This window comes from Anolis carolinensis, chromosome 3 (genome assembly GCF_035594765.1).
Source record: "Anolis carolinensis isolate JA03-04 chromosome 3, rAnoCar3.1.pri, whole genome shotgun sequence".
In the NCBI taxonomy this organism is placed as follows: Eukaryota; Metazoa; Chordata; class Lepidosauria; order Squamata; family Dactyloidae; genus Anolis; species Anolis carolinensis.
The window spans coordinates 184,295,731-184,323,000 of NC_085843.1; the positions used below are offsets into that span (position 1 = coordinate 184,295,731).

Sequence of the window (27,270 nt, forward strand, 5' to 3'; positions counted from 1 at the left end):
TTGCTAAACAAGAAAGGAAAGCAGAAAGAAACAAACACAGAAACAACAAACCATTTTTATATCTGTGGTCTACTGAATTTATTCTAGAACATGAATGGACCTACAACTCAAAATGTCTACATTTGAGGGAAAAGATACTAGATTTTCTCTCCACAGAAAGTATAGTGGGAAGAAGCAAGATTTGAGACCAACACAAGAAGTCACATATTCGATATGTTAGAACTAGCTCAAGCAAAAGACCTAGATGAGTCATACTAGTTTTCAGAAGTTTGTTTTAGCTATTTAGCAACAGAAATTATGGAGAATTCTAAACAGCTTAGTACAGGCAACACTTGCTAAACAGCATCAGACAGATTTCACACTTGTTTCTTCACAGACCACTTACAGTGATGACATGACAGGTTATTTCCTGCCTTCAGTGTTTTGTCCATGCTATATGCCTCCTTGCAGAAAAATAACAAACTCTTTTCTTACTAATATATGGATTCAAGATCAACAGACATTATGATGGTGTCTAGAAAAGGTGGGATGTATGATAAGCTAGCAACCTAATAATCACTATTTTTTCATACCACTGTTTTCTTATAATTAATATTTCATTATCAATGAGAGAATAGGCAGCATTAAATTCATCAGCAAGAAGCATGTTCAACATTGTAGAAATTGAGCAGGATTCTCTAGATTTATGTAACATTATATAACAACATTCAATTTATCTTCCATTCATTTTTAAAGAGGAAACTATGTTACCCTACAGAAACTGATTGACCGCAACTACTAGCATCTTTAAGTAGCCTGAGCAATGGCAAGAAATGCTGTAAAATGCATACAAACACAAAGAGTATGATCCAAATCCGATTCCTTCTTTTGTTATGCTGACCAATACTTACACAGCTTGTCTACTGGCTTGCTTTTTTCTAACTTTTGGGGAAAAAATGTATGAAAACATATGGCTCTTGGAATTTCTAAACACATAAGATACATTTTCTCTCAAGTGCTGCATGACTACCCTCCACCTGAAAACATGAACATTAAAAGAAAACTCACTAAATAAGGCAGGCAGACTTACTAGGACAAAGTGAAGTCATTCCACATGTACAAGTATTAAGAACATTTCCTCCAAAATACAAATATTAACATGCCTGGAATGATATAATCTTTTAAACTTACCTGGTCTTTTTCATGAGGCAAAAGACTGACAGGTGGAAGGGAAATTGGAAACGAACTGTATCTAGATGTTCCTCTGCCTTCCAGGATTCCATAGTTTACTCTATACTGGGGTCCTTCTTTCAATAGTCTCCCATTATTTACAGCACGTTTAGCTCCCAAGCGTAATCTCCGCTGAAACACAGGATCATTGAAAATACCTGCAAGATCATGTTGACTTCTCAGGTATTTTTCTATGTTTTTCAGGGAAGAGCCATTTGGTTCCTGGAGTCCTTCAATTCCTCTCCGCAAAAGCTTATTCCAATCCACATTCCGAAGCTCACTGCAAGTGCCTTTAGATCCTTTAGAAGGCTTTGAAAGGTCACACACCTTGACAGGCAGGAAACGTCCAGGATTATCTGGGTCCTTGTAGGAGGCAAGGCCTTTATTGGTAACTTTGAGAACAGAACCATCTTGGACACTTAGCTCCAACTGTTCTGAAACACTTTTCTTATCTAACCCATGGGACACGCAGACAGCATGACAAATTCTCTCCTCAGATGGTCTCTGCTTTTGCCTTTTAACTTTTTGTATAGCTTCAAGAATCCATTCCGTGTAAAGTGGGTTGGCAAGTTTTACCATGGCTGACCAATACTTTTCCAAGAAAAAGAGTTACCCATAGAGTTACTCTCTAATCCTATTAGTGATGCTTCCAAGAAGTATTCACCAAAAGAAGACTTCTCTTCATGCCTTGTAGCACCAATTCAAAATTCCATCCAGAGGACATTAGAACAACAGGGGGATGCAAACATTTTTTTTAAAAAAAAGATCCTTAATCAGCCAGCATGGAAAGTTGGAACAAATCTGTTATACCAGATGGAAGACATCTCCACACTTTAATGGGCCCTTCTTTCTGGGTAGTGCAAGCATCTCCAGGTCTTCATAAAAACCTATAGTTTTAAAAAACAGGTGATTAATCTAATTACACAATAAAAAAAAACTGTTCATCTCATAAAAATGTAGGTGAACACCATGTTATCAAAAAAACTGCACCTCTGTGACAACAAAAGTAAAATACTATTTCACAAAGTAAGTGTAGTTCACATTCTCCTCTTAAAATTTGCACTTCAGTCTTAAGAACTGGCAATAATTAACAATGCTTGAGAAAATAAACAGATCAACTAATTTTAATACAATTGTTCTTTCAATTTCCTCTATTGAAATACTGCATGATTATATGCAACCACTATCAGTTTTCCCAATAGAACAAACAGTAGTATGGATAGAGACATACTATTGTAGTCACATTTTCTGAAATTAATCGCACTATATTCTTCACACACGTCTATTCCCAACCTCATTGGATCCGCACCCTTCATGTGATCTGAAGATCAAAGGCAGCACACATATGCAAGCCAATACCAACATGCAGCAACATTCTCAGTGCTAACAATGATTATGGATTTATTTATTCATGTTTGGCTTCTACACAGGATCCGAAGGAAAACCTACTGGCTAGTTAGGCTTCTAAGATCCAATATATTATCCTCAAAGACAACCTCCAAAGCCAAAGAACCACATCAATATTAACATTTGATATGCCTCAAAAAACTAGAAAGAGATACTTAATATCAGCTTCTATTCCAGCACTCAGAGTAAAGTTTTTTCCATGCCCTTCAATATAATGCAATGACTTTCAAATTTTCTACCTTCAAAGAATCCTTTCCATACCAAGGAATCATTGAATATTGCAGAGGATTCTGAAGCATGCTTTAAAATACAAATTTCAGAGAACACAGAGGCTTGAGTAACCTGATCAGACCAAATGAAAGTATGACCTGAAGCATACCCAGTTTTCTTTCCATAGATGTATTAGGATACAACTTAAATATCACAAAAGAGTGTCTACCATGACAGATCTTCTGAGAAGTTCCATAGCCTTCCAATGAACTCCACAATCTGAAACTCACAACTATGGTTTACAGCCAACAGTATCACAATTCCCACACCCTTCCTGTGGCCCTTCTGGCAGCAGGCTAAATTCTTCCTATTCAAGCAGGCTTTTAAAGAAGATGTTTAAATATTATGGGGGTGCTATGTCGTGTTTTAATTAATTTTACAGTTTTTAATGATTTTATGAAATTTTAACTATTTGTTTTTATCTATTTTATATTTAATATAATGCTAATTTTTATATGTTGTAGGTTTCAAATTGTAATTCTTATTGTTTTTTGGTGTTGTGAGCCATTCTGAGTCTTAAGAGAATAAAGTGGGATATAAATAACAACAACAACAACAACAGGCTAGTGGTTCTGGCTATCTATCGGACCCAGAGCCCAATGCAAGCTACTAATACTGATATATTAACACTTTGACATCTTAAACTTCAATACCTCAATGACTATTTTTCCCTATAATATCTTGCCCACAGACTGAGATTACTGGAGCCACGATCACTTTGCAAATGGAGAGAACATTCCTGTTTGGTTTATGTGCCGCCCAGAGGTCAGAGGGTCCTTTTACACTGCCCTTTATCCCAGGATCTGATCCAAGTTTATTTGCTTTAAATTGGAATATATGAGTGCCCACTGCCAGATAACCTGGGATAAGATCCTGGGATAAAGGGGCAGTGTGGAAGGGCCCACAGTGGCATCAACACTGGGCAGATTTCTGTGCCATATGGCAACAAGACTTTCTATGAGGCATTTCTGCCTGACTCTCTCTCCTTCTTCAATTCTAAGGGTTCAAATTCCATCTGAACGTTAGGAAGAATTTCTGACTGTGAAAGCTGTTCAACAGTGGAATTCTCTGCCTTGGAGTGTGGTGGAAGCTCCTTCTTTGGAGACTTTTAAATAGAGGCTGGATGGCCATCTGTCAGGAGTGCTTTGATTGTGCTTTTCCTGCATGGCAGGGGGTTGGATTGGATTGCATTGGGAGGTCTCTTGCAATTATGATTCTATGAAAAGATAGTACAAGGGTAAAAAGGAAAAGGGTAAAAACCACAGAACTATCCTGAGCTTTCTGAAAGAGGATAGGATAAAGCAGGGATAGGATGGTGCAGACCACCAGATGTGGTTGATCTGCATCTCCAAGAAGCCCAAGCCAAAAAAAAGAAAAGAAAGGAAGCAGAGAATCACTAATCCTTTGGAAATTAAACGAAATCTGGAAAGCTAGGTATCAGGAACTAGGAAATGTGAACTAGGAATGTCCATTCCTTCTTATTCTAGTTCAGGCACGGGCAAACTTCAGCCATCCAGGTGTTTTGGACTTCTAGAAATTGTGGGTGTTGGAAGTCCAAAACACTTGGAGGGCCAAAGTTTGCCCATGCCTGCTCTAGTTCCCTAGTACAGTAGAGTCTCACTTATCCAACGTTCTGGATTATCCAATGCATTTTTGTAGTCAATGTTTTCAATATATCATGATATTTTGGTGCTAAATTCATAAATTCAGTAATTACTACATAGCATTACTGCGTATTGAACTACTTTTTCTGCCAAATTTGTTGTCTAACATGATGTTTTGGTGCTTCATTTGTAAAATCATAACCTAATTTGATGTTTAAGAGGCTTTTCCTTAATGCCTCCTTATTATCCAATATATTCGCTTATCCAACATTCTGCCGGCCCGTTTATGTTGGATAAGTGAGACTCCACTGTATATCCATTTCAGACCATAAACTATTTGTGAAGGGGTCTGAATGCCACCATTTATAAACTGTCCAACTTTGTGAAGTACCAGGTATATACAAATAAGAGAAAAGGAAGTCCCATGTACTGAATCAGGCACCTTCAAATGGTGGCCATCCAGCTGTTTGGGCCCCCAACTCCTAGAAGCCTTAGGGCCCTTCCAGGCAGGGCCTATATCCCAGGATCTGATCCCAGGTTTTCTGTTTATCCCAGATTATCTGGCAGTGTGGACTCGTATAGTCAAGTTTAAAGCAGAAAACTTGGGATCAGATCCTGGGATATAGGGCCTGTCTGGAAGGGCCCCTAGCCAGCTTGTTCAGTGGTCAGGAATTCTCGGAGATAGAGGCTCAAATAGATAGAGGGCCGTAGGTTGAAGGTACTCTGCCTGACTGAGGCCCCTTACACACAGCTGTATAAAATCAACACTGAACTGGATTATATGGCTGTGTGGACTCAGGGCCCTTCGCCACAGCCATATAACCCATAATATCAAGGCAGATCATCCACAATATCTGCTTTGAACTGAATTATCTGAGGGCCCTTCCACACAGCTAAATAAAACCACATTATCTATACTGAACTGGAATATATGGCAGTGTGGACTCAGATAACCCAGGTTAAAGCAGATATTGTGGGATTTACTGTCATAATATTCTAGGTTATATGGCTGTGTGGAAGGGTCCTGAGTCCACAATAACATATAATCCAGTTCAAAGCAAAAAAATGTGGGATTTTATACAGCTGTTTAAAAGGAGTTTCAGAAAATCCAGTTCAAAGAAGATATCATGGATTATCTGACTTGATATTCTGAGTTGTATGGCTGTGTGGAAGGGCCTTGACTCTTTCTTTGCATTATATACAAACATTACCATAGTAGCTCCAAACCAAGCGCACAGTGGAAGCCTCCAGGCCACAATTAACACCTAAGGTGGCTTGTTGGAAATAAGGTTTCATTGTAAAATTGGTGAGGGGCCATTTTTCCATGTTCTTTCCCTGTGTGTGCTCCTAGTGATTTTGAGGAAAACAGGCTGAGGCCCCTTCCACACAGCTGAATAAAATCCCACATTATCTGCTTTGAACAGTGTGGACTCAGGGCCCTTCCACACAGCCCTATATCCCAGAATATCAAAGCAGAAAATCCCACAATATCTGTTTGAACTGGGTTATCTGAGTCCCGGATAGGAGCCCCGGTGGCGAAGTGCGTTAAAGCGCTGAGCTGCTGAACTTGCAGACCGAAAGGTCCCAGGTTCAAATCCCGGGAGCAGCTTGAGCACCCGTTGTTAGCTCCAGCTCCTGCCAACCTAGCAGTTCAAAAACATGCAAATGTGAGTAGATCAATAGGTACCGCTCCGGTGGGAAGGTAACAGCGCTCCATGCAGTCATGCCGGCCACATGACCTTGGAGGTGTCTACGGACAACGCCAGCTCTTCGGCTTAGAAATGGGGATGAGCACCAACCCGAGTCAGACATGACTGGACTTACCTTTACCTATCTGAGTCCACACTGCCATATAGTCCAGCTCAATGTGGATTTAATACAGCTGTGTGGAAGGGCCCCCCCGATTCAAAGAAGATTCTGTGGGGGTTTTGGCCTTGATGTTCTGAGTGATATGGCTGTGTGGAAGGGCACTGAAGGGCTATTGAGAAAGGCCACCTGAGCTGCTCTCCTCCCCAAGCCTCTCAGGGCCCTTCCACACAGCCCTATAACCCATAATATCAAGGGAGAAAATCCCACATTATCTGCTTTGAACTGGGATAAATGGCAGTGTGCTCAGATATTCCAGTTCAAAGCTGATATTGTGAAATTTTCTGCCATGATATTCTGGAATATAGGGTTCTGTGGAAGGGCTCATAGAGGCCACGTTCAAAGGCATGCGCCCAGCTCTACATGGCAGGCCTCTTAGGGCCCTTCCACACAGTCATATAACCCAGAATATCAAGGCAGAATAACCCACAGTATCTGCTTTGAACTGGAATATATGAGCACACTGCCATTTATCCCAGTTCAAAGGAGATAATGTGCGATTTTATTCAGCGGCGTGGAAGGGGCCTTATTGGCCCAGCCAATAACTCCAAGCCCATCCAGCCACCCTCACAGGCACCCCGACTGATTTGCATAGCTGGCCCCGCCCCACGCCCTCCCTCTCTCTCGCGCGCGCGCACCACCTGCACCACCTGCAACTAAGGCGCGAGGCCCCTGCTTGCCTCGCCTCAGCCGCCGAGGGGCGCTCGCGACCCACCCTCCCGCCAGGGGGAGGAGCCATGCATCGCCCCAGCTGCGCCCCCTGCCGGCCTCTCTCCCAGCCGTCGCCCAAGTTTCCTCCTCAGGCAGTGCCGCCGCCACCACTACTTCTCACCTCGCTGCCCTTCGCCTTTCAAGCCGCCTTCGCTGCCGCCATTTTGTCTCGCCCTCTCGCAGTCACCGCGCATCCGACATGACACCCGATGACAGCCCGATGTAGGCTCATTACAGCCTCTGCCCCCCCTTTTGGTTGACGTCCCGCCTCCGTGTTGGAAGAGCCGCGCTCATTGGCGGCAGCGCCCTGCCTCTCGTCATCCCTCTCAACCAACCCCTTTAGGCCTCACACGCCATTGGAGGGTGAGTGCTGTCAATCAATTTCACAGGGAGGGGGGAAATGCACTGTCGCTGTCCACGACGATTACACATAGAAAAGGGGAGGGACGGAGATGGTGGAGAGAAAGAGAGAGATAGCCACGCTTTGGCTTGTTTAATAGGCTAGTGAAGCTATCAATCAAGCTCAAGCAGCCTCCTTTTTTTGGGGCTTCAGTTTCAGCATGAAGTTTGTAAGCTGGTAATAGAGCGGCGGAGGGGCGCGAGACACATACTAATCAGCGGCGCGCGGGAGTATATGTATATACTGTATATATATTTGTTTTTTGCGTTTCACGCACGCCACGCGGGCGATCGAGATGGAGGGGGAAAAAACAAAACACGCTACACAAATCACAAGGGGGGGGGGGAATGGAGGGAGAAGGGTGCACGCGCTGCCTGTGCAGGCACGCGGGGCCCGCCGAACCCGCCCATTTCCTGCAGGAAACAATTGCAGCCGAGGGAGGGAAGGAGGGAAAGGCACGGATCCTCAAGGAGGGTTGTAAACACGTGCCTTTCGGGTGGCGGGAGGGCGGGGGGGGGAGTAGGAAGAGAAAGGAGAGATGCTCCTCCGGAATGTGGCTGCAAGGAGACGGCAAAGGCACCAACAAGGAGGCAGAGAGAAAACCCCACACTTCCCACGCAAACGCCAGATTTCCCCCCCAAAAATACCATCCCACCTTCAAACCCGGTTGAAAGCACTCAAACAGGAGGAGGTGACACAGGGAAAGGCACCCTCCTCCTCCTTTCTCTTCCCTCCCTCCTGCCCCTCCCTCGCAAAGAATCAAATCTGCTCAAAATCAATCACCTTTCTTGGTGGCGCGTGGCCGCAGATCGCCAGGACCGGTGGTGGTGGTGGGCTCTAAAAGCAGGGCTAATTGAAAGGTTAATCTACATAAGGCTCTGACAGAAGAGGTCCCTCCCCGTTTGCTGGCTTGTTGGGCTTTTTTTTTCATTCTTTTTTTTTTTAATCTGCTCCTGGCAAGTGGGAAACGGAGCTCCTCAGGAGGGAGGGGGAAGAGGAGGAGAAAGGGAAGGGAAGGGGGAGCCGGGCTGGCCTTTCTGAGGGAGGGAAGCAAGGAGGCCTCCGCAGGACTTGGGGCGCCTTTTGTCCTCATGAGCTGGACCTCCGGTGGCCTAGGGGATAAAAGCCTTATGACATGAAGGTTGGGTTGCTGACCTGAAGGCTGCCAGGTTCGAATCCCACCCGGGGACAGCGCGGATGAGCTCCCTCTATCAGTTCCAGCTCCATGCGGGGACATGAGAGAAGCCTCCCACAAGGATGGTAAAACATCAAAACATCCGGCGTCCCCTGGGTAACGTCCTTGCAGACGGCCAATTCTCTCACTCCAGAAGCAACTCCGGTTGCTCCTGACACGAAAAAAAAAAAGGCTGGACCTGGCACCTACTACGGGGCCTCTCCTTCCTCTCTTCTCCACTTTCTGTCAACAAAGGTGGCCCAGGTAAAAGACATGGTCACAGAACCACCTCTTCTCTGCTTGGTTTGAGCAGCTGCCAAGTTGGTGGGTGCCACACTGAATTCCTCCTTAATACCCATCCTTCATATACATATGTACACACACATATATGCATATACACACTTTTTTTCGTGTCAGGAGCAACCGGAGTTGCTTCTGGAGTGAGAGAATTGGCCGTCTGCAAGGACGTTGCCTAGGGGACGCCCGGATGTTTTGATGTTTTTAGCATCCTTGTGGGAGGCTTCTCTCATGTCCCCGCATGGAGCTGGAGCTGATAGAGGGAGCTCATCCGCGCTCTCCCCGGGTGGGATTCGAACCTGGCAGCCTTCAGGTCAGCAACCCAACCTCCAAGTCACAAGGCTTTTATCCCCTAGCATGCCTGTAGTGAGGGGGCTGTTTTAGGGGTTCAAACCCCCCCCCCCCGAAATTTTTCAGGTTATAAAAAAAAACCTGGTTTACTCATGAATTTTAACTGGTTAACCAAATCCCCATGCTAAGTCTGTGAGACACAAAACATTAAGAGTCCCTTCAGGCACTATCTCAAGCAGATATTGACAGGTTTGTAGCGGGGAGGGGTGTGTGCTAGGGGTTAAACCCCCCCCCCCTGAATTTTTTTTCTGGCTACGGCCCTGTACTCCTAGGCCACACATTTATGCATACACAGATAAACAAACATATGTGCATACACATATACATACGAGAATACAGGAGTTGTAATCCATATACAGTAGAGTCTCACTTATCCAAGCTAAACGGTCCAGCAGAATCTTGAATAAGGGAATATCTTGGATGATAAGGAAGGATTAAGGAAAAGCCTATTAAACATCAAATTAGGTTAAAAGGTAAAGGTTTCCCCTGATGTTAAGTCCAGTCATGTCTGACTCTGGGGGTTGGTGCTCATCTCCATTTCTAAGCCGAAGAGCCGGCGTTGTCCGTAGACACCTCCAAGGTCATGTGGCCAGCATGACTGCATGGAGCGCCCTTACCTTCCCGCCAGAACGGTACCTATTGATCTACTCACATTGGCATGTTTTTGAATTGCTAGGTTGGCAGAAGCTGTAGCTAACAGCGGGCACTCCCGCCGCTCCTCGGATTTGAACCTGGGACCTTTCGGTCTGCAAGTTCAGCAGCTCAGTGCTTTAACACACTTCGTCACCGGGGCTCCACGCATACGAGAATACAGGAGTTATAATCCATATACACTAGAGTCTCACTTATCCAAGCTAAATGGGCCGGCAGAATCTTGAATAAGTGAATATCTTGGATAATAAGGAAGGATTAAAGAAAAGCCTATTAAACATCAAATTAGGTTATGATTTTACAAATTAAGCACCAAAACATCATGTTATACAACAAATTTGACAGAAAAAGTAGTTCAATACACAGTAATGCTATGTTGTAATTACTGTATTTACAAATTTAGCACCAAAATATCATGATATATTGAAAACATTGACTACAAAAATGCCTTGGATAATCCAGAACCTTGGATAAGCGAGTCCTGGATAAGTGAGACTCTACTGTATATATATACACACACACATACTAATATAAACACATACATACACATAAACATATATGCATACACACATATGTATACACAGATAAACACATATATGCATACACATATACATGTGAAGAATACAGGAGTTGTAATCCATATATACAGTAGAGTCTCGCTTATCCAACATAAACGGGCCAGCAGAATGTTGGATAAGCGAAAATGTTGGATAATAAGGAGGGATTGAGGAAAAGCCTATAAAACATCAAATTATATTATGATTTTACAAATTAAGCACCAAAACATCATGTTTTGCAAGAAATTGACAGAAAAAAGCAGTTCAATTCATGGTAACCTTCTGTAGTAATTACTGTATTTACAAATTTAGCACCAAAACATCGCAGTGTATTGAAAACATTGACTACTAAAAAATGGACTAAAATCAAGATAGAATTGCATAAAATGAATTTACAGTAACAATATTGTCGGAAGTTAAATCCGTAAAAAGCTCAGTCCTTGCTGCCTAGAGAAATAGCTGTGGATCCGGGTGGGAGGACACTGCATTGGATAATCCAGAATGCTGGATAAGCGAAGGTTGGATAAGCGAGACTCTACATAGAAAATGATGTGTTGTCTTTAAATTAAGTGACAAAACAAGAGCCCAGGTGGGTTTCAAATCTGAAGACTGGTTTATCTTCTTGGAAAAACAGACAATAAACACAAAGAAAATTGCAGTGCAGAAATGACAGGGAAGAAGTTGGCGTCCCTCTCTGCTTGAAATTATTGGGCTATTGGATTGTAGCCTGTTAGGATCATAACCTACTGAACTATTGGATTATTACCTGCTAGGATCATAACCTATTGGGGATTATGACCTGTTAGGATCATAAACTATTGGGTAGTAGAGTTTCAGGAGTGTTCCTTTAGTTTATTGGGTAATGGAAGATCACTAGGCACATAATTATCTTGTTTCTATTCAATTCTCTCAGCAAAGATTCAAGTAGACGTCTTTAAAATAACATGTTTGTTTTACTCACAACTTCATGTATTTAAATATACAGGTACATTTTTGTAAGGTTAAGCTTTAAAACATTTCAGTTTGTATCTTTAACTTGTAGTCTTTAACATCTGTTTAAAACTATATTGCTCTGTATAGCTGCCTTTTATAACAGTCTACTTCCAAGGAACTCAAGCCTCAACTGACTTCTAACTTTTAACACTGGCTTCTGCACTCTAACGGACTCAAGTCTCAACTGCCATTTCTAACTGTCATCCTTTTAAAAATGCATTCTAAACAGTCACATGACCAGCAGCCCCTCCTACTGCTTCAAGTACATAGAGCTAAGAAAACTGCAAACTAAAGAAGACATACAGTTCAGGAAATAAACTGACACATTATAAAACAGACAAAACAGTAAATAGAGGAGGCTTGAGAAGGTTGCTATCTCAAACAGAAATGACCTCTTCCTGTAGCCTCTTCTCCCTCAAAGAAGCCAGTGAGTGTTTAAATAGATGCAGCATGTCATTTGGTCATAAGCACCACGAAATATTAAACACTTATGTACATATTCAACCAGAATTAAGCTCAATTAGATTCAACTAGGTTTACTCTGCAGTCATTGGATACATTTGGACCTCGGTGAGATAAGACTTAAAGCATTCCCTTATTTTAATGTGGTGTCTACTTTTGTGCTGGAGCCAAAGGGAGGAATTACTACAAAAGTCAAACAAAACCATATTTCTATACACACACACACACACATTAAAAAGTTGGTAAACGGTTTCTGAGCCTGAAATCACTTTCCCATTTTAACCAGGCAGAGTTTTCTTGGAAAAGCAGACATCTTCAGTCTTAACTCTTGTGTAGTTTGATATCGTAGTCTTATTGCATTTCTCTTGAACCTGAAAACAAGTCTATGGGGAATGACAGAATATATGATGGACTAATTGGGTAACTTGCTAAGAAAGACCAATACAGGTGTAAAATGGAATTAGGCACAGGAGAAACCAAATACATTTTGAGCTTAGGTGGGCATTTAACATTAATTATAGGATGTACATAAATGTAAAGCACATTTCCCATTGAATTTCTCACTAATTTAAACCAAGGAGCTTATATGTGCTCAGCTTTAACTGGCTCCTGTATTCTTGGCCAGTCTCTGTTCATGATATCTTCTTTCAACCCTTCTGTGACTTGTGAACAAAGTTGCACACTGGTCCCTTAAGATGTACGACTTTAAAAAAAAACCACACTATAATTAAATTTCACTTACAAGAAAAATCTGAAACGTCAACTGTTACTGTTGCATTATAAAATACTAAAATCAAAGTACAGTAGAGTCTCACTTATCCAACACTCGCTTATCCAACGTTCTGGATTATCCAACGCATTTTTGTAGTCAATGTTTTCAATATATCATGATATTTTGGTGCTAAATTCGTAAATACAGTAATTACTACATAGCATTACTGTATATTGAACTACTTTTTCTGTCAAATTTGTTGTATAACATGATGTTTTGGTGCTTAATTTGTAAAATCATAATCTAATTTGATGTTTAATAGGTTTTTCCTTAATCTCTCCTTATTATCCAACATATTCGCTTATCCAACGTTCTGCTGGCCCGTTTATGTTGGATAAGTGAGACTCTACTGTACAGTAATTGTGTTAGCCTTCTTGTTTGCTGCTTTACAGGCAGTCCCCAAGATGGGGTCTGTAGGTTTGTTCTTTGTATTTGAATTTGTATGTAAAATGGAATAGGTACATTTTAAAGTGTAGCTCCAGCCGTGTGTGTGTGTGTGTGTGTGCGTGCGCGCGCATATGTGTGTGTGTGTGTGTGTGTGTATGGCTGGAGTTACACTTAAAAAAACAGCTTTGGATACCTTAGAAAAGGGTTGGCACTCTTGTGGTGTTTGTTTTATTGTCTGTGCCCCTGTTCAGGAGATTTCACCTCACTTTCTGCCCCTGTGATAATTGGATTTTGAAAAAATTGATTTGTTATAGAAACCAAGATTGGTGAGAAAGCTTCAGTGGAGACACCTTTTCCCCATGATAACTTTCAGAAGTGAATTGCCCTTCCAAGGGGTAGATTTCTCTCATATCCTATTGTCTCACCCCCTTTCTTTATGAGTTCTTTGTAAGTCGGATGTTTGTAACTCAAAAACAGCCTGTACAGGTGGAGTTGTGCAATTGCGACTGCTTTCACTACAAACCTGTGTACACTAGGATGTCTAGACATTCAAGGCAATGATGTTCCATGTTTAACAGGGGTCTCCCAGCAGTATCTCTCAAGATCAATCACATTCTTTTATGGCAGCTATAGAAGGAAGTCATATAAGCCAATTCACCTTGCCCTGTGAATTGCTTTGCTTCTTCCCTACTGTTTCTTTTTCTGAGAAAACTGGCTCCAGCAGTCCCACGAGTAGGGAATTAAGGGCACAATCCTGGCACATAGGCCTGCTCAAAAGTCAGCCCATATGCTAAAAGCTCTACGCCCATATCAGCTCTGGTGAGGCTGCAAATCAAATAAAACAGATTCCAGAGAGTAGCCTATTTTTCTATTCTGATATGTAGGGATAGTGGTAGCCCAAAACCTTATGGTAGCCCAGACTTATCATCTTCATTTCATGACTCATCACTTTCCAGCCAAAAGATCAGGCCTCATTTTTAGACTTCTACTATTTTATATACTTGGCTTGCTCAGGTTCAGATGGGCTACTGCCACCTTCTTTCTCTTACTGTCATTCCCATCCCTCCTACATTTTCTCCATTTCCCTCCCTTTCTTCCCTTTCTCCATTTTCTCTCTCTCTCTCTCTCTCTCTCTCTTTATTTATTTATTTATTGTGTTAAAAGCAAATTGAAAATACAGTTATAATGTATAAAAAAACCACAAGCAAAGTTAAAAACTTGGCATTATGCTAAATTTCCTTTGACCAGAAGCTAGCCTCTGATGTTGCTGTAAGGAGGTCCCCATTGTGCATGTGGCAGGGCTCAGACCGCATTGTTGTGAGTAGTCAGTGGTTTGCACTTCTCTAAACTTGCATGTCGTAAACTCCACTTTATAGCCCCATTTCTTAAGATTGGCTCTGCATCTCGTGGTCCCAGAGTGCAGTCTGTTCAGCGCCTTCCAAGTTGCCCAGTCTTTTCTGTGCCCAGGAGGGAGTTTGTCATCCGGTATCAGCCACTGATTGAGGTTCCAGATTTTTACCTGCCACTTTTGGACTCTGACTTGCTGAGGTGTTCCTGCAAGTATCTCTATAGATCTTAGGAAGCTGTTTCTTGATTTAAGTCGTAAGCTTGTTGGCTGTTATCTGAACAGGATATCGGCCGGAAATGTCAATGCCTTGGTTCTTTAATTGCTGGCAACTACTTCCCAGCAGATATCAGATGGTGCAATATTGGCTAAATAGTATAATTTCTCCAGTGATATTAGGCATAGACATCCTGTAACAATGTGGCATGTCTGATTAAGAGCCACATCCACTGTTTTAATGTGGTGAGATTTATTCCATACTGGGCATGCGTACTCAGCAGCAGAGTAGCAAAGCACAAGGGCAGATGTCTTCATTGTATCTACTTGTGATCCCCAGGTTGTATCAGTCAGCTTTCATATGATATTATCTATAGCACCCACTTTTATCTTGATAGTCAAGCAGTGCTTCTTGAAAGACAGAGCATGGTCCAGAGTGACTCCCAGGTGTTTTGGTATGCTGCAGTGGGATTCCTTCCCAGGTAATCCTCAGAGATCAGGATGCTTGTTTGTTCTTAAGATGAAAAAACACATCTGTGTTTTCGATGGATTAGGAATCAGCTGGTTTCCCCAGTTAGAGGCAATAAGAGTACCTAAATCTTTGGAGAGCTTCTGTTCAACCATTTCAAAGCTTCCTGCTTGAGCGGTGATAGCATGATTGTCACTCTTAATAATAATACATTTATTTTCTTCCTCTCTCCCTTCTTCCTTCCTCCCTCCCTCCCCTCCTTCCTTCTTCCATTCCCTTCATACACATGTCACCTTTTTCTCCAATGACATCACAGACAGCTATATCACCTATCCACAGCCAGTCCAGTGACATCACAGAAGGCCACTTTAACCAAGCAACAAACAGGAAATGCCAGAACTAAAATTTTCCTTAGCTCTTGATAGCAAGAAACCCTATAGTGGTCCCATCCTTAGGCCAAGGCTTGTTATAGAGCCCCATACCTGCTGCTCTGGCCACTCAAACCTTTCACGAAAGTGATCCTTGGCAACCATTCAGCTTGGATGCTTGGTATTTTATATGTAAACACAGCATCTTGAGATGCTAGGAGACAATTGGAAGCCAGTGCAGTACAAATATGGATATACAGTAGAGTTTCACTTATCCAAGCCTCACTTATCCAAGTTTCTGGATTATCCAAGCCATTTTTGCAGTGAATGTTTTCAATATATTGTGATATTTTGGTGCTAAATTCGTAAATACAGTAATTACAACATAACATTACTGCGTATTGAACTATTTTTTCTGTCAAATTTGTTGTATAACATGATGTTTTGGTGCTTAATTTGTAAAATCATAACCTAATTTGATGTTTAATAGGCTTTTCCTTAATCTCTCCTTATTATCCAAGATATTCGCTTATCCAAGCTTCTGCCGGCCCGTTTAGCTTGGATAACTGAGACTCTACTGTACTTCTAGTTAAACTCTGTGTGGCAGCCTAATCAATGATCCCAGTCAATCATCAATGTCAACATGATGTAGAGTCTGCTGTGTTAGTACATGTAGTTTATTTTTCCATTTTTTAAAAAACACTCAAACAAATCAATGCTTTCCTGTAGGCTACATAAATGAGAAAGTTTTTTTTAAGCAAACCATTGCAATGCACGTCTCTTTATTTCATATTGATAGAACAGTGAGCAACATGATCTGGCAAGAAGAAGAGTGTGTTACTTGTCAAAAGTATGCTTCAAAACCTTCCCGGAGCCTTCGAGTTTTATAACAACAAGACACCTTCAAGTCAAAGTAAGTTATTCATAGACTCAAAGCAGGAGAACAGAGCTGCAGGGCTCTAAAGGGGTTTGAATGCTAAGAACAAAACAGGAAAATTAAACATGGGTTTTATCCTCCTCATAGTGCCTTTCTTAGCCCTGGAATCTCAAAGACTTCAAATGCATAAGTAAATAAATTTGCCCAAGAAACATTTTTTGCCTGTAGGCTTTCTGTTTACTTGGAAAGTTTATTGATTTTCATAAAACAAAATGCAAACATGATGAAGCAATTTGTGAAATACATGACCATAAAGAATAAAAGTAATTCACAAAATAGTGATTAAAGAATAAGGGGTTACAATTTAAAGTAATCTGGCAATACAGTGTTTATGTGGTGTGCCTTCAAGCCCTTTCTGACTTATGGGGTCCCTACTATGAGGTTTTCTTAGCAAAGATCTGTTCAAAATTTGCCTTTCTCCCGTGAAGCAGGGACACTGTGATTTGCCCAAAGTTTCCATGGCCAAGCAGAGATTTGAGCTCTCCATCCTTCCAACACTCAAACCACTGCATTATACTGTCTTAACAATGCAGTTGCTGTTGCCCGTTTTTGGTCAAAATATATTTAGCTGCTTGTGCTATTTTATCAGTTTTATACTAATGTATGTAATGCTTTTGATATTAAATAATAAAAACACCAGCATCAGAAAAAATACCTGGGCAAACATGTTTTTGTTGCTAGGGGCAGCATCTCGATGTGGTGGATGCCACTATGAAAAAAGCCCACCTTTGGGACATTAGCACATGAAAACACTGTCCCACAGCCTGCATTGCCACCCTCCTCTTTGCACTGATTTCATGTTGCATGATTGTGAAGCCTCTGTGAGGGAAGAGGACAATCCTGCCTCCTGACATCACTAGCATGCTGTCACAGAAGTGTTCATACCTCATTGTACCAGGTAAGTCAAGACTGTGGAGCAATCAGGGACTGGTAACAGGCTTTGACAGTAGCCCTAGATGGCTTCACAGCAGGGAGGTGGCAGACCAGCAACAGGTATCGCACAACATGCAATGGGGCCTGTTCTCTGCCAGTTTCCACCTCCATGCAATGAAGTCCTTGGGCTGCAGTTAGATAACCATCAGCAGGCTATAGCACAGCTATTCTTGTTCAGAATGTAAGGACCATTGTGGTTGCGGAGAAGAGATGTTGTTTTTATTTAATTACATACATTATATTATAATTTATATTATATCCGCTGCCACCAGTGTAATAATGTTTTATTTAAACGCTGCCAACAGATGTAAGGATGTTTATAATGCTGCCACCAGATGTAAAGGGGATTATCAACGCTTGCCATCACTATGGGAAGATATAGCCACTAGCTACTTAGAGAGGAGATCTTTTAAATTTTGGTTTTCGTCCTTCTTCTTCTTTAGTCCTGATGGTAATATAAGTGACAGAAGCTTAGATGTTAGAAAGAACAATAACACGTTTATTCAGGAACAAAGCTTAATGGTTACAGTAACTTTTTCTTTAGAGGCACTTTAGTTAACAATTGCAAAGCTAGAATGAGGTGTTTCAAATTCCTTAAAATGTCACTTCTTTCTCTACTGCTCTAAACTGCAGTCACCCTGTGAATTACAATCACAGATTATCTGTTCCTTATCAGGAGAAAGACTACCTTAAAATAAGTCACCAAACTTATTTTAAACTGACTCAAAAATAAGCATTTGTGCCTCCCTGATCCCTTCAACTGAGGATCGGTCTTCACTGTACCTAATCAGGGCACAGACTAACTGCTTCTTTTTCAAACCTGCACTTCTCCACCAAAACAGCAGTTGGCTCCGCCCACCTCTCCATGGCAACCAACTCTTGAGTGCAGAGACGTAATAACTGAAATATTGACCCTTTTAAAACACAATCAAACATGACATCTGTAAACTAAAAAAAATCACACTTCATTACAGTGGTCTTTACAGTAGTAAACAGTTGATTAGATAACCTGATTGTGAACATGCAGCTTTTCCTCTTTTCTCGGCACAGCAATCTATCTAGAGGAGAGGCCCGGCCCGGCCCGGCCCAACAGGAAGGTGCGTGTCTGATGAGCCACGCACCTTCTTCTCCTCCCCTCTCAGCACAGAGCCCCAGCTCGGTTGCTATGCTGAAAGGGGAGGAGGCGTGTAGCTGGTGGAAGCCCTGCCAAGGGCTTCTTTGAACCCCACACCATCCCACCAGAACCCTCACTCAAGTTTAAGCCCAGGGGCTTTTTCAGCATCGAAATGTGCTGAAAATTAGGCTTATACTCAAGTATATACACTATATATATCTAGCTTAAACCCTCTAAAGACTCCACTCCCATCTCGTCTTGGAACTTAAGCAGGGGCAGCCTTGGTTAGTACTTGAATGGTTGGCTACCAATAAATCTCAGGTGCTTTTGGCTGTGAATGAAACCACCTCTGAATATTCCTTGCATAAGAAATCCATCCTATGTGCGGGGGGAAAGCAGAGTGAACCGTCTTACTTCGTTCCTTACTGTCTTTCCCCATCATCTGAAATGGCCAGCTATCCCACATCCTTTCCCTTCTGCCTATCTTTCCCTTTTTTTAAAGCTGTTTGGAATCGAGTAACACCTGACACCTGAAGATGGACTTTTGGCTCAATTTCCACACACTTTGGAACAGAGCCCCACCAGAAGTCCTTCTAAGAAAATCTTTTGAATTCATGGAGTCACCATAGTTTGACAGGTGACTTGAAGGCACATACACATTTGATAGATGGTTTTATACAAAACCCTTGAATAATTTTGGAAAAAGGTACAGTAGAGTCTCACTTATCCAAGCTAAACGGGCTGGCAGAAGCTTGGATAAGCAAATATCTTGGATAATAAGGAGGGATTAAGTAAAAGCCTATTAAACATCAAATTAGGTTATGATTTTACAAATTAAGCACCAAAACATCATGTTTTACAACAAATTTGACAGAAAAAGCAGTTCAATACACAGTAATGTTATGTTGTAATTACAGTAGAGTCTCAAATATCCAACATAATGGGCCGGCAGAACGTTGGAAAAGTGAATATGTTGGATAATAAGGAGAGATAAAGAAAAAGCCTATTAAACATCAAAATAGGTTATGATTTTACAAATTAAGCACCAAAACATCATGTTATACAACAAATTTGACAGAAAAAGTGAGACTCTACTGTACTGTATTTACGAATTTAGCACCAATATATCACAATATATTGAAAACATTGACTACAAAAATGGCTTGGATAATCCAGAAACTTGGATAAGCGAGGCTTGGATAAGTGAGACTCTACTGTAGTTAATAAATATTTTCAGCAAAAACCAGTCAATGGGAAGGGCTATAGCTGAGTGCTAGAGTATGTACTTTAATTGCCAAAAGATTCCACTTCAATCACTAGAAAAATGAAAGAAGGGAGATCTGGGAAAGCCCCACCCGAAACACGGGAAAGTTCCTGCTAGGCACTGTAGACAGTAGTTAGTAGAACAGACTAATTATCTGACTGGATTCAAAGCAACTTTCTATACTTGCTAGTCTTCTTATATAATACAATCCCAGGAATAGAGCAGGAAGAGCACATTTGCCTTCACATATTTCCCCTTTAAGTTAAAAACAATTCAACAGCAACTTAGTAAAAAGAGAAAATTACCAAAAGCCCTAGCGGCAGGAAAATGATGCTACACTCCCCCCATGTTTGTTATTATCTCATAGGACACAAAATAAGGAGAGGGGAGGGGGAATAAATTAGAGGGAGAGAGGAAATAGCCTCCTCAACCCAGTACAAACAGTAGCACCAGCTGCATCCCACACGCCATTAAATTAGCCAGTCTGTTGTTGTTGTTTTTTCTTTTAATTTTTGTGTGAATTCAAGAATAGGTCACGGATCTCCTGGCAACTCATGAATGAGGCCCTTTATGGAACAATCTGCCTTGCAGTGGAGCTGCTGACAGATGCACCGGGCTCTTTCCATTAATTAAGCAACAGGGGAAAGACCCATTTGTTCCGCCGCCCTCCACCCACCTCTCTCTCCAATTTTCCTCAGCCATCAACCCCTGTGCTGGGTCTTGCCACCCAGTCTGGCCTCACTTGCTTTTGGGCAATTCCAGATCCTCTGTCAGTCTCTGGCCACCCAGGAAAAAAAGGAGGGGGAAAGCAAAGATGTTTACACACACACACACACACACACACCAACACTGAGACATGCCTCCTCTGTTTCCTAATTTCTGTGTGTTTGTAACGGGCTGTGTTTGTAAGTCATGAGTATGTGTGTATGAACGAACCATTTCACATACTTCTGTTGAGTTTGGAAATAGTTTGTAAAATTAGTTATCTCTTAACCAGTTAACAAATTATTCTAATTTGTTACGCTCATTAATATAAAGCCAGCCAATTACTCAGAAGTCATTATTTAAACCATTGAGGGCCAAATATGTTAATGGTTTGACCAACAATTACTATCACGCCTTATTTTTGTTCATTATCTCGAATGAAGTGTTCACATTCTTTTTCAGCTATTAACTTCCTTTGTGGGTTGAATTGATCTACGGGTCAGTTTTCTAGCTTCACAGACTGTCAAGGATATAAACAAACTAAAGCACAAATAGCAGTGGCTGAAAGTTCATTTCTGGTTTTGAAAAGATGGGTTTTTACTTTTATTTCTAGGGAAAGTGTGCTGAGATTGACTGCAATTTGTTTAGAATGTGATTTGCTTCTCAAAGAGCTTTCCAGCAGAGGCAAATGCCCTGCTTTAGGTGGCACAAAAGAACCCAATCTGGGGCTAAGGGCTGTAGAAATTGCCTTGGAGGGTTGCATGCAATGCCAGAACCACACACCCCTACTCTTGGCATAGGACACAGATTTTGACCAGCAGTGTCAGGGGTGGCCTGGGTTATTTTTGGAGTCTTTTCTTGCCTCCTTTGGTGGCATCTCCTACAGGACAGGATATTAAATGGTCTGTATAGCAGAACAGATTAAGTTAAGTTGCATCCTTCATAGAAACGTAACTGAGAATCTCTTCAAAATATTTCAGAGTGGCTAGAGAAAATACTTAGACCTTGTAGTCCATACATTGGGTATAATGACTCTTGGCCAGATAAACATTTTTCTCCAAGTATCAAAGAATCTGGAGAAAGTTGAAGAATGCCAGGTAGAAAGATGCATGCAGTGGCTACAACTGTAGAGGACTAAATATGGACAAAACTGGTTGTGTCCCATTGGTTTCCAACTTCACTTTGTCTATGTCTCTTTCCTATGTCTCTTTGTTCAGTATGGCATTCTAGAAGAAAGAACTGCAGAAGGTTGTTGTATGTCTTTCAGGCTGTGTGGCCATGTTCCAGAAGTATTCTTTCCTGACGTTTCACCCACATCTATGGCAGGCATCCTCAGAGGATGCCTGCCATAGATGTGGGCGAAACATCAGGAAACAATACTTCTGGAACATGGCCACACTGCCCGAAAGACATACAACAACCCTGTGATCCCAGCCATGAAAGCCTTCGACAACACATAGAACTGCAGAACATCGGTGAAGAAGCTCAAATAACAATGGGAGAAAATGGAAAGGGCTGGAAAATGGAGGAAGAAAAGAAGCAAGTGGGCAGAGCTAAAGATAGAAAAAGCAGGCGAGGCAGATGGAGAGAAAGAAAAGGAGGGAAAGTGATAAGAAAAAGGAACAAGTGAAAGAGTTATGGGGAAAAAGACACACAGGAGACAGGAAAGTAAGGAGGAGCATTAAATAACTGAGAGTACAGTTTATTCTTGTCTGTTCAAGAGGCGGTGAGAGGCTAAACGATACTCTTAACTGTAGATGTCCATCACAGGACCCACTAGCAAGACATGTAAAATGTACCCATTTCATAATACTTCAGCTCTTGGTTACAAGATGAAGCTGGCCCAAAGGTCCTGAGCTAAAGATGGAATCATTCAGCACCAAATAGAAAGACACAAGGAGAAAGCAGCTAAGAAGGAAACATGACCTATGCATAGGATGACTTATCCTTAGCTTTAGGGACTTCCACCTACCTAACTGCCTCAATGACTGAGACCAAAGCTATGGCTCTGAACTTGTCTTGGGAGACCAAAAGATTTCTTAAGTAAAAGTGTTGATTCCAAATCAAATGTTGTTTCCTAAAACGATACATATGAAAGATGGGCTTCTTCTATGGAGAATGGTGCCCAAAGGTCACAGATTCATGTCACCCCATTTTGTGTTATGTAATCTTTTGCCAGAACGCACTGACAAAAGCAGATTTCTTGATGGTTATTAGATAGCAAACTCTGCAAAGATCAAACAGGATATATACTCACTAACAATGCCAGTGATAAATCAACTGTTATATACAGTATAGATTAGTATGAAATAAAATACAATTGGTACAGAATTTACAATTACAATGGTATTGCTCTGTGTACATTCAGATAATTTCTAACTTGAACATTATATGTTCTATGCATAAACTTGCAGCTTGCCAAATCAATATTTTACCACCGAGTATGGATATTACAACCAATTTTGACTCTTGGTCTTCCTCAGGTGAGAAATACAACAAATATCTTGCAATAAAAACAAGCAGATATTTAGCAGAGTATCAGAAGAGTACATGAAATCATAGACACTAACCCACCATTGAAAAAGAGTACATGAATACAAACTGTTGAAAGGGATGTAAAGTGTTTTTTCATATGAATGTAAAATTATGAATTCAATTAGAGTCGAAACCGGTTGTGGCATCTATACTCGGCGGTACAACATTGATTTGACAAGTGGCAAGTTTATGCATAGAACATATATTGTTCAAGTTAGAAATTATCTGAATGTACAGAGCAATACCATTGTAATTGTAAATTCTGTACCAATTGTATTTCATCTAATACTAATCTATACTCTATATAGGAGCCCCGGTGGCAAAGTGTGTTAAGGCACTGAACTGCTGAACTTGCAGACCGAAAGGTCCCAGGTTCAAATCCCGGGAGCGGAGTGAGTGCCCGCTGTTAGCTCCAGCTTCTGCCAACCTAGCAGTTCGAAAACATGCCAATGTGAGTAGATCAATAGGTACCGCTCCGGCGGGAAGGTAAGGGCGCTCCATGCAGTCATGCCGGCTACATGACCTTGGAGGTGTCTACGGACAACACCGGCTCTTTGGCTTAGAAATGGAGATGAGCACTAACCGCCAGAGTCAGACATGACTGGACTTAACGTCAGGAGAAACCTTTACCTTTACCTATACTCTATATATCAGTTGATTTTTCATTAGCATTGTATATATATGTGTGTTTGTGGGCAAATATTGGTTTACCTTTAGTCAGGAGCCCATTTATTGGGTATATATTCACTAACCCCAGTCCAGTTATGCACAACCTGTGCATAATTTGTGTTTCCAAATGATAATTCAAAACCACTTCTTCAAGGAACACTGTGGCAGAGGAAGGGGTGTGTATCCTAAGAGCACATTTTCATCCACTTCAGGTTGGCAAACTGACATTTGTTTTTCTTTTTTTTTTGGACCTTTTTTTTGGCTGGATTGAGATCATGTAAAATGATCAAAAGCATCCAATGGCTCTTGCTCAGTATATCCACAGCGGAGAAGAAGAGAAATAAATTCAGCCTGAAAGCAGTAAAAAGCCACATTGCTAAATGGCTCCATTGGCTGATAATTTGGAATAACCAGAATGGGTTTCAATGTATTTTCACACTTCAGCACAGCTGAGCTTCAATTTTTCTGACTGTAGAGCACAAGGCAATCCTATAATAAATGCTTCATCTTTCCCCAATCATCTCAAATTATTCACATGAAAGATCTTGTTTTCTCTCTTGGACTCTAATGAAGCTCCCATTGAACCAATTACTCACTCACTATTCATGTATTGTCTAACAAGGAAATCTGTGAAGCACTGCCATTAGGAAGAAGAAGTGATTGGCTTGGGGTCCCCCCCCCCCCCCCTTAGTGCTTCCACTTTTTGTCCAAAGCCTATGCTTACAGCTAGTAATTTCCAGTTTCATCATCTGATAGAAAATGATAAAATGAACCCGGCTGTAGAGTGAGAGATGGCAAAATACTTCAGATTAGTGAGTATATAATTATGCTTTCCATGACTTGGATTCTTACAGTCCTCCTCCTGGGGTAGGAGCAAAGCTGGAAAGCAAAAGGCAGACTCTACTAGGATAATTAACTCAGCAGCTCAATTTATTTTGAATTCCGCATTTGATCTGAAGAGCACACAACATATGTGAAGCTTGTTTTTTAGCTTAAAAAAAGACTGTCACTGTCATCATTTTCGCCAGTAGCAAAGAAGAGTATCCAATGAAGGTGTGGTTTTTTTAAACCAATGGCTCACTTGCGTACAGTTCACTGTTGCAGCCAGCCTGCTGCCTGGAAAGGCTGTCTGGTGCAGCTGGGAAGGTGGCACAGGATTGGAGGAATGGAGGAATGATAGTATCTTTTCTGGTATCCTAGAAGTTTTGTCCACGGTGTAGGAACTCAGATGTGCTGACTGACATTCATACACATTACTTTATCCCTAATGTTTCAGAATCTATTTCATTAAAAAAGTAGTAGCAAGGCTGGAGGCATGCCATTAAGGAACACATCACATGGATGAGATCCCGTGGAGCAATTCACCACCATGCCGGGCACCATGCACCCACAACTGGCACATCCCCATCCCACATGGAAAAGTGTCACCTTGCTGCATATTCCTGCAGTTTTCTATGGAACACGGGAAGCCACCCATATTCCGAGGGAAGCCCCTTGTGACAGAATCGGGATGCTTCCTCCACGAGACCATGCTGGAAGTTGCCATATGTTGTGTAGAATCATAGAATCATAGAATAGTAGAGTTGGAAGAGACCTCATGGGCCATCCAGTCCAACCCCCTGCCAAGAAGCAGGAAATCGCATTCAAAGCGCCCCCGACAGAGGGCCATCCAGCCTCTGCTTAAAAGCCTCCCAAGAAAGAGCCTCCACCATAGTCCGGGGCAGAGAGTTCCACTGCTGAACAGCTCTCACAGTAAGGAAACTCTTCTTGATGTTCAGGTGGAACCTCCTTTCCTGTAGTTTGAAGCCATTGTTCCGCGTCCTAGTCTGCAGGGCAGCAGAAAACAAGCTTGCTCCCTCCTCCCTATGACTTCCCTTCACGTATTTGTACATGGCTATCATGTCTCCTCTCAGCCTTCTCTTCTGCAGGCTAAACATGCCTAGTTCTTTAAGCCGCTCCTCATAGGGCTTGTTCTCCAGACCCTTGATCATTTTAGTTGTGATGGCGTTCGGTGGGCAGCGAGGAGGAAGTGTTCTGAAAGCGTCCTAGGACTCTTAATTTACCTAATGTGATGAAGCTGTAAGAACTGGGAGACTGAAGATTATCCTATGCCAGATGTGAACATCTATGGCAGGAGATTTTTGTCTGGATGGTCAGATTGTGTATTTCCATATTGGGAGAATATAAACCATTCAAACAAACAAAATTCCAGCCAAAACAGAAGTGAAGTGCTTCATCTGAAGCAACTTGCAATTTCTCAAATCACTCGTAATACACACAAAACATTTTCATCTGCTTATTTTGCCTTTGTGAGGTTGAAAGTGAAAGAAAAGACACAACGATTTATTGTTAATCAGGCAGGCAGGAGGCTTGGGGCATTTTGAGGATAAAAATTGTCTAGAATATTAACATTGTCTGTGTGTGTGGCATTCGTAGGGCTCACAGTTCTTCCAGGGGTTGGAGGTGCAGAAATAAGGTTGAGGTTAAATGTGGTCCAGGAGATGTACTATATATACTCGAGTATAAGCCTAGTTTTTCAGCCCTTTTTTAAAGACTGAAAAAGCCCCCCTCGGCTTATACTCGGGTGAGGGTCCTGGTTGGCTTATATTTGGGTCAGCTTATACTCAAGAATATATGGTACATTTATTATTTTTCTCTATTATTGTTGGTATTATTGCATTTATTAATTTTCTCTATTATTGTTGCTACTATTACATTTATTTTACTCTATTATTATTATTATTATTATTATTATTATTATTATTATTATTATTACATTTATTATTCCATTCTGATCTTCTTCTTCTTCTTCTTCTTCTTCTTCTTATTATTATTATTATTATTGCACTTATTATTTTACTCTATTTATTATTATAGGTATTATTTTCCTGTATTTATTATTATTATTATTACATGTATTATTTTACTCTATTATTATTTAAAGGATACATAAGCACATTTACATTGAAGAAGATGAGAATAATGATTTGATCAGAGTTGGACAGTCTTATCTTAATTTGCGCTTTATGTAAATGTTCAAAAATATTTAACCCACTGATGCCTCAGTTAATGTAATTTTATTGGTATCTATCTTTTTTTTATTTCTGAAATTTACCACCCTCGGCTTATACTGAAGTCAATGTTTTCCCAGTTTTTTTGTGGTAAAATTAGGTGCCTCGGCTTATATTCAGGTCGGCTTATACTCGAGTATATACGGTACTTTCCCCAACTCTGGGGTCCAGTGCATGGTGTTTTCCAGTGTCTTGTGGCAAACCAGGAAGTGGTATTTGGGTTTCCTTCACTCTGAAGCCAAGATATGAAAATGACAGCACACTGCTTCTCTTCCTCTCCTACCCTAAATCTATCAATTTCTGTTCCTCGCATTTTCAGCCATACTTAAACATCCCTGGATGTACAAAAAGGCCTTGAAACAAGTTGTGATACATACATAATGAATCAGTGGACATTCTCACTGTTTGAGCAACTCTGTGTGTTACGTTAAACCAACTACTGGATTTATCCCGGCATTTAATATGCCATCTTAATATCAAGACAAGATCTGAATAGCTGAATTGGTTGTTTGAGATTATAAGACAATTACACT

At 41.3% G+C, this 27,270-nt stretch overlaps 1 protein-coding gene and 1 long non-coding RNA gene across 6 annotated transcripts in view; one reads left to right on the forward strand and one right to left on the reverse strand.

Moving 5' to 3' along the window:
* The window catches only part of kat6b (lysine acetyltransferase 6B), a 112,435-nt gene extending 104,035 nt beyond the window's left edge, over positions 1–8,400 (reverse strand). For 3 of the 4 annotated variants that reach the window (XM_008114282.3, XM_062977443.1, XM_003223118.4), the window contains exons 1-2: positions 7,189–7,322; positions 1,171–2,096 (exon numbers count right to left, since the gene is read on the reverse strand). In XM_008114282.3, coding sequence (XP_008112489.2) covers positions 1,171–1,788 — 618 coding nt within the window. In that variant the 5' untranslated portion in view covers positions 1,789–2,096; positions 7,189–7,322. Of the gene's footprint in view, positions 1–1,170; positions 2,097–7,188; positions 7,323–8,250 lie in introns of those variants that run through there. The other variant, XM_008114279.3, reaches the window with a different exon arrangement.
* LOC107983065 (uncharacterized) overlaps positions 7,291–27,270 on the forward strand; it is a 32,654-nt gene continuing 12,674 nt past the window's right edge. For both annotated transcript variants that reach the window (XR_010005007.1, XR_001730510.2), the window contains exons 1-2: positions 7,291–7,430; positions 16,309–16,422. This is a non-coding gene — a long non-coding RNA (uncharacterized LOC107983065). The remainder of the gene's footprint in view (positions 7,431–16,308; positions 16,423–27,270) is intronic.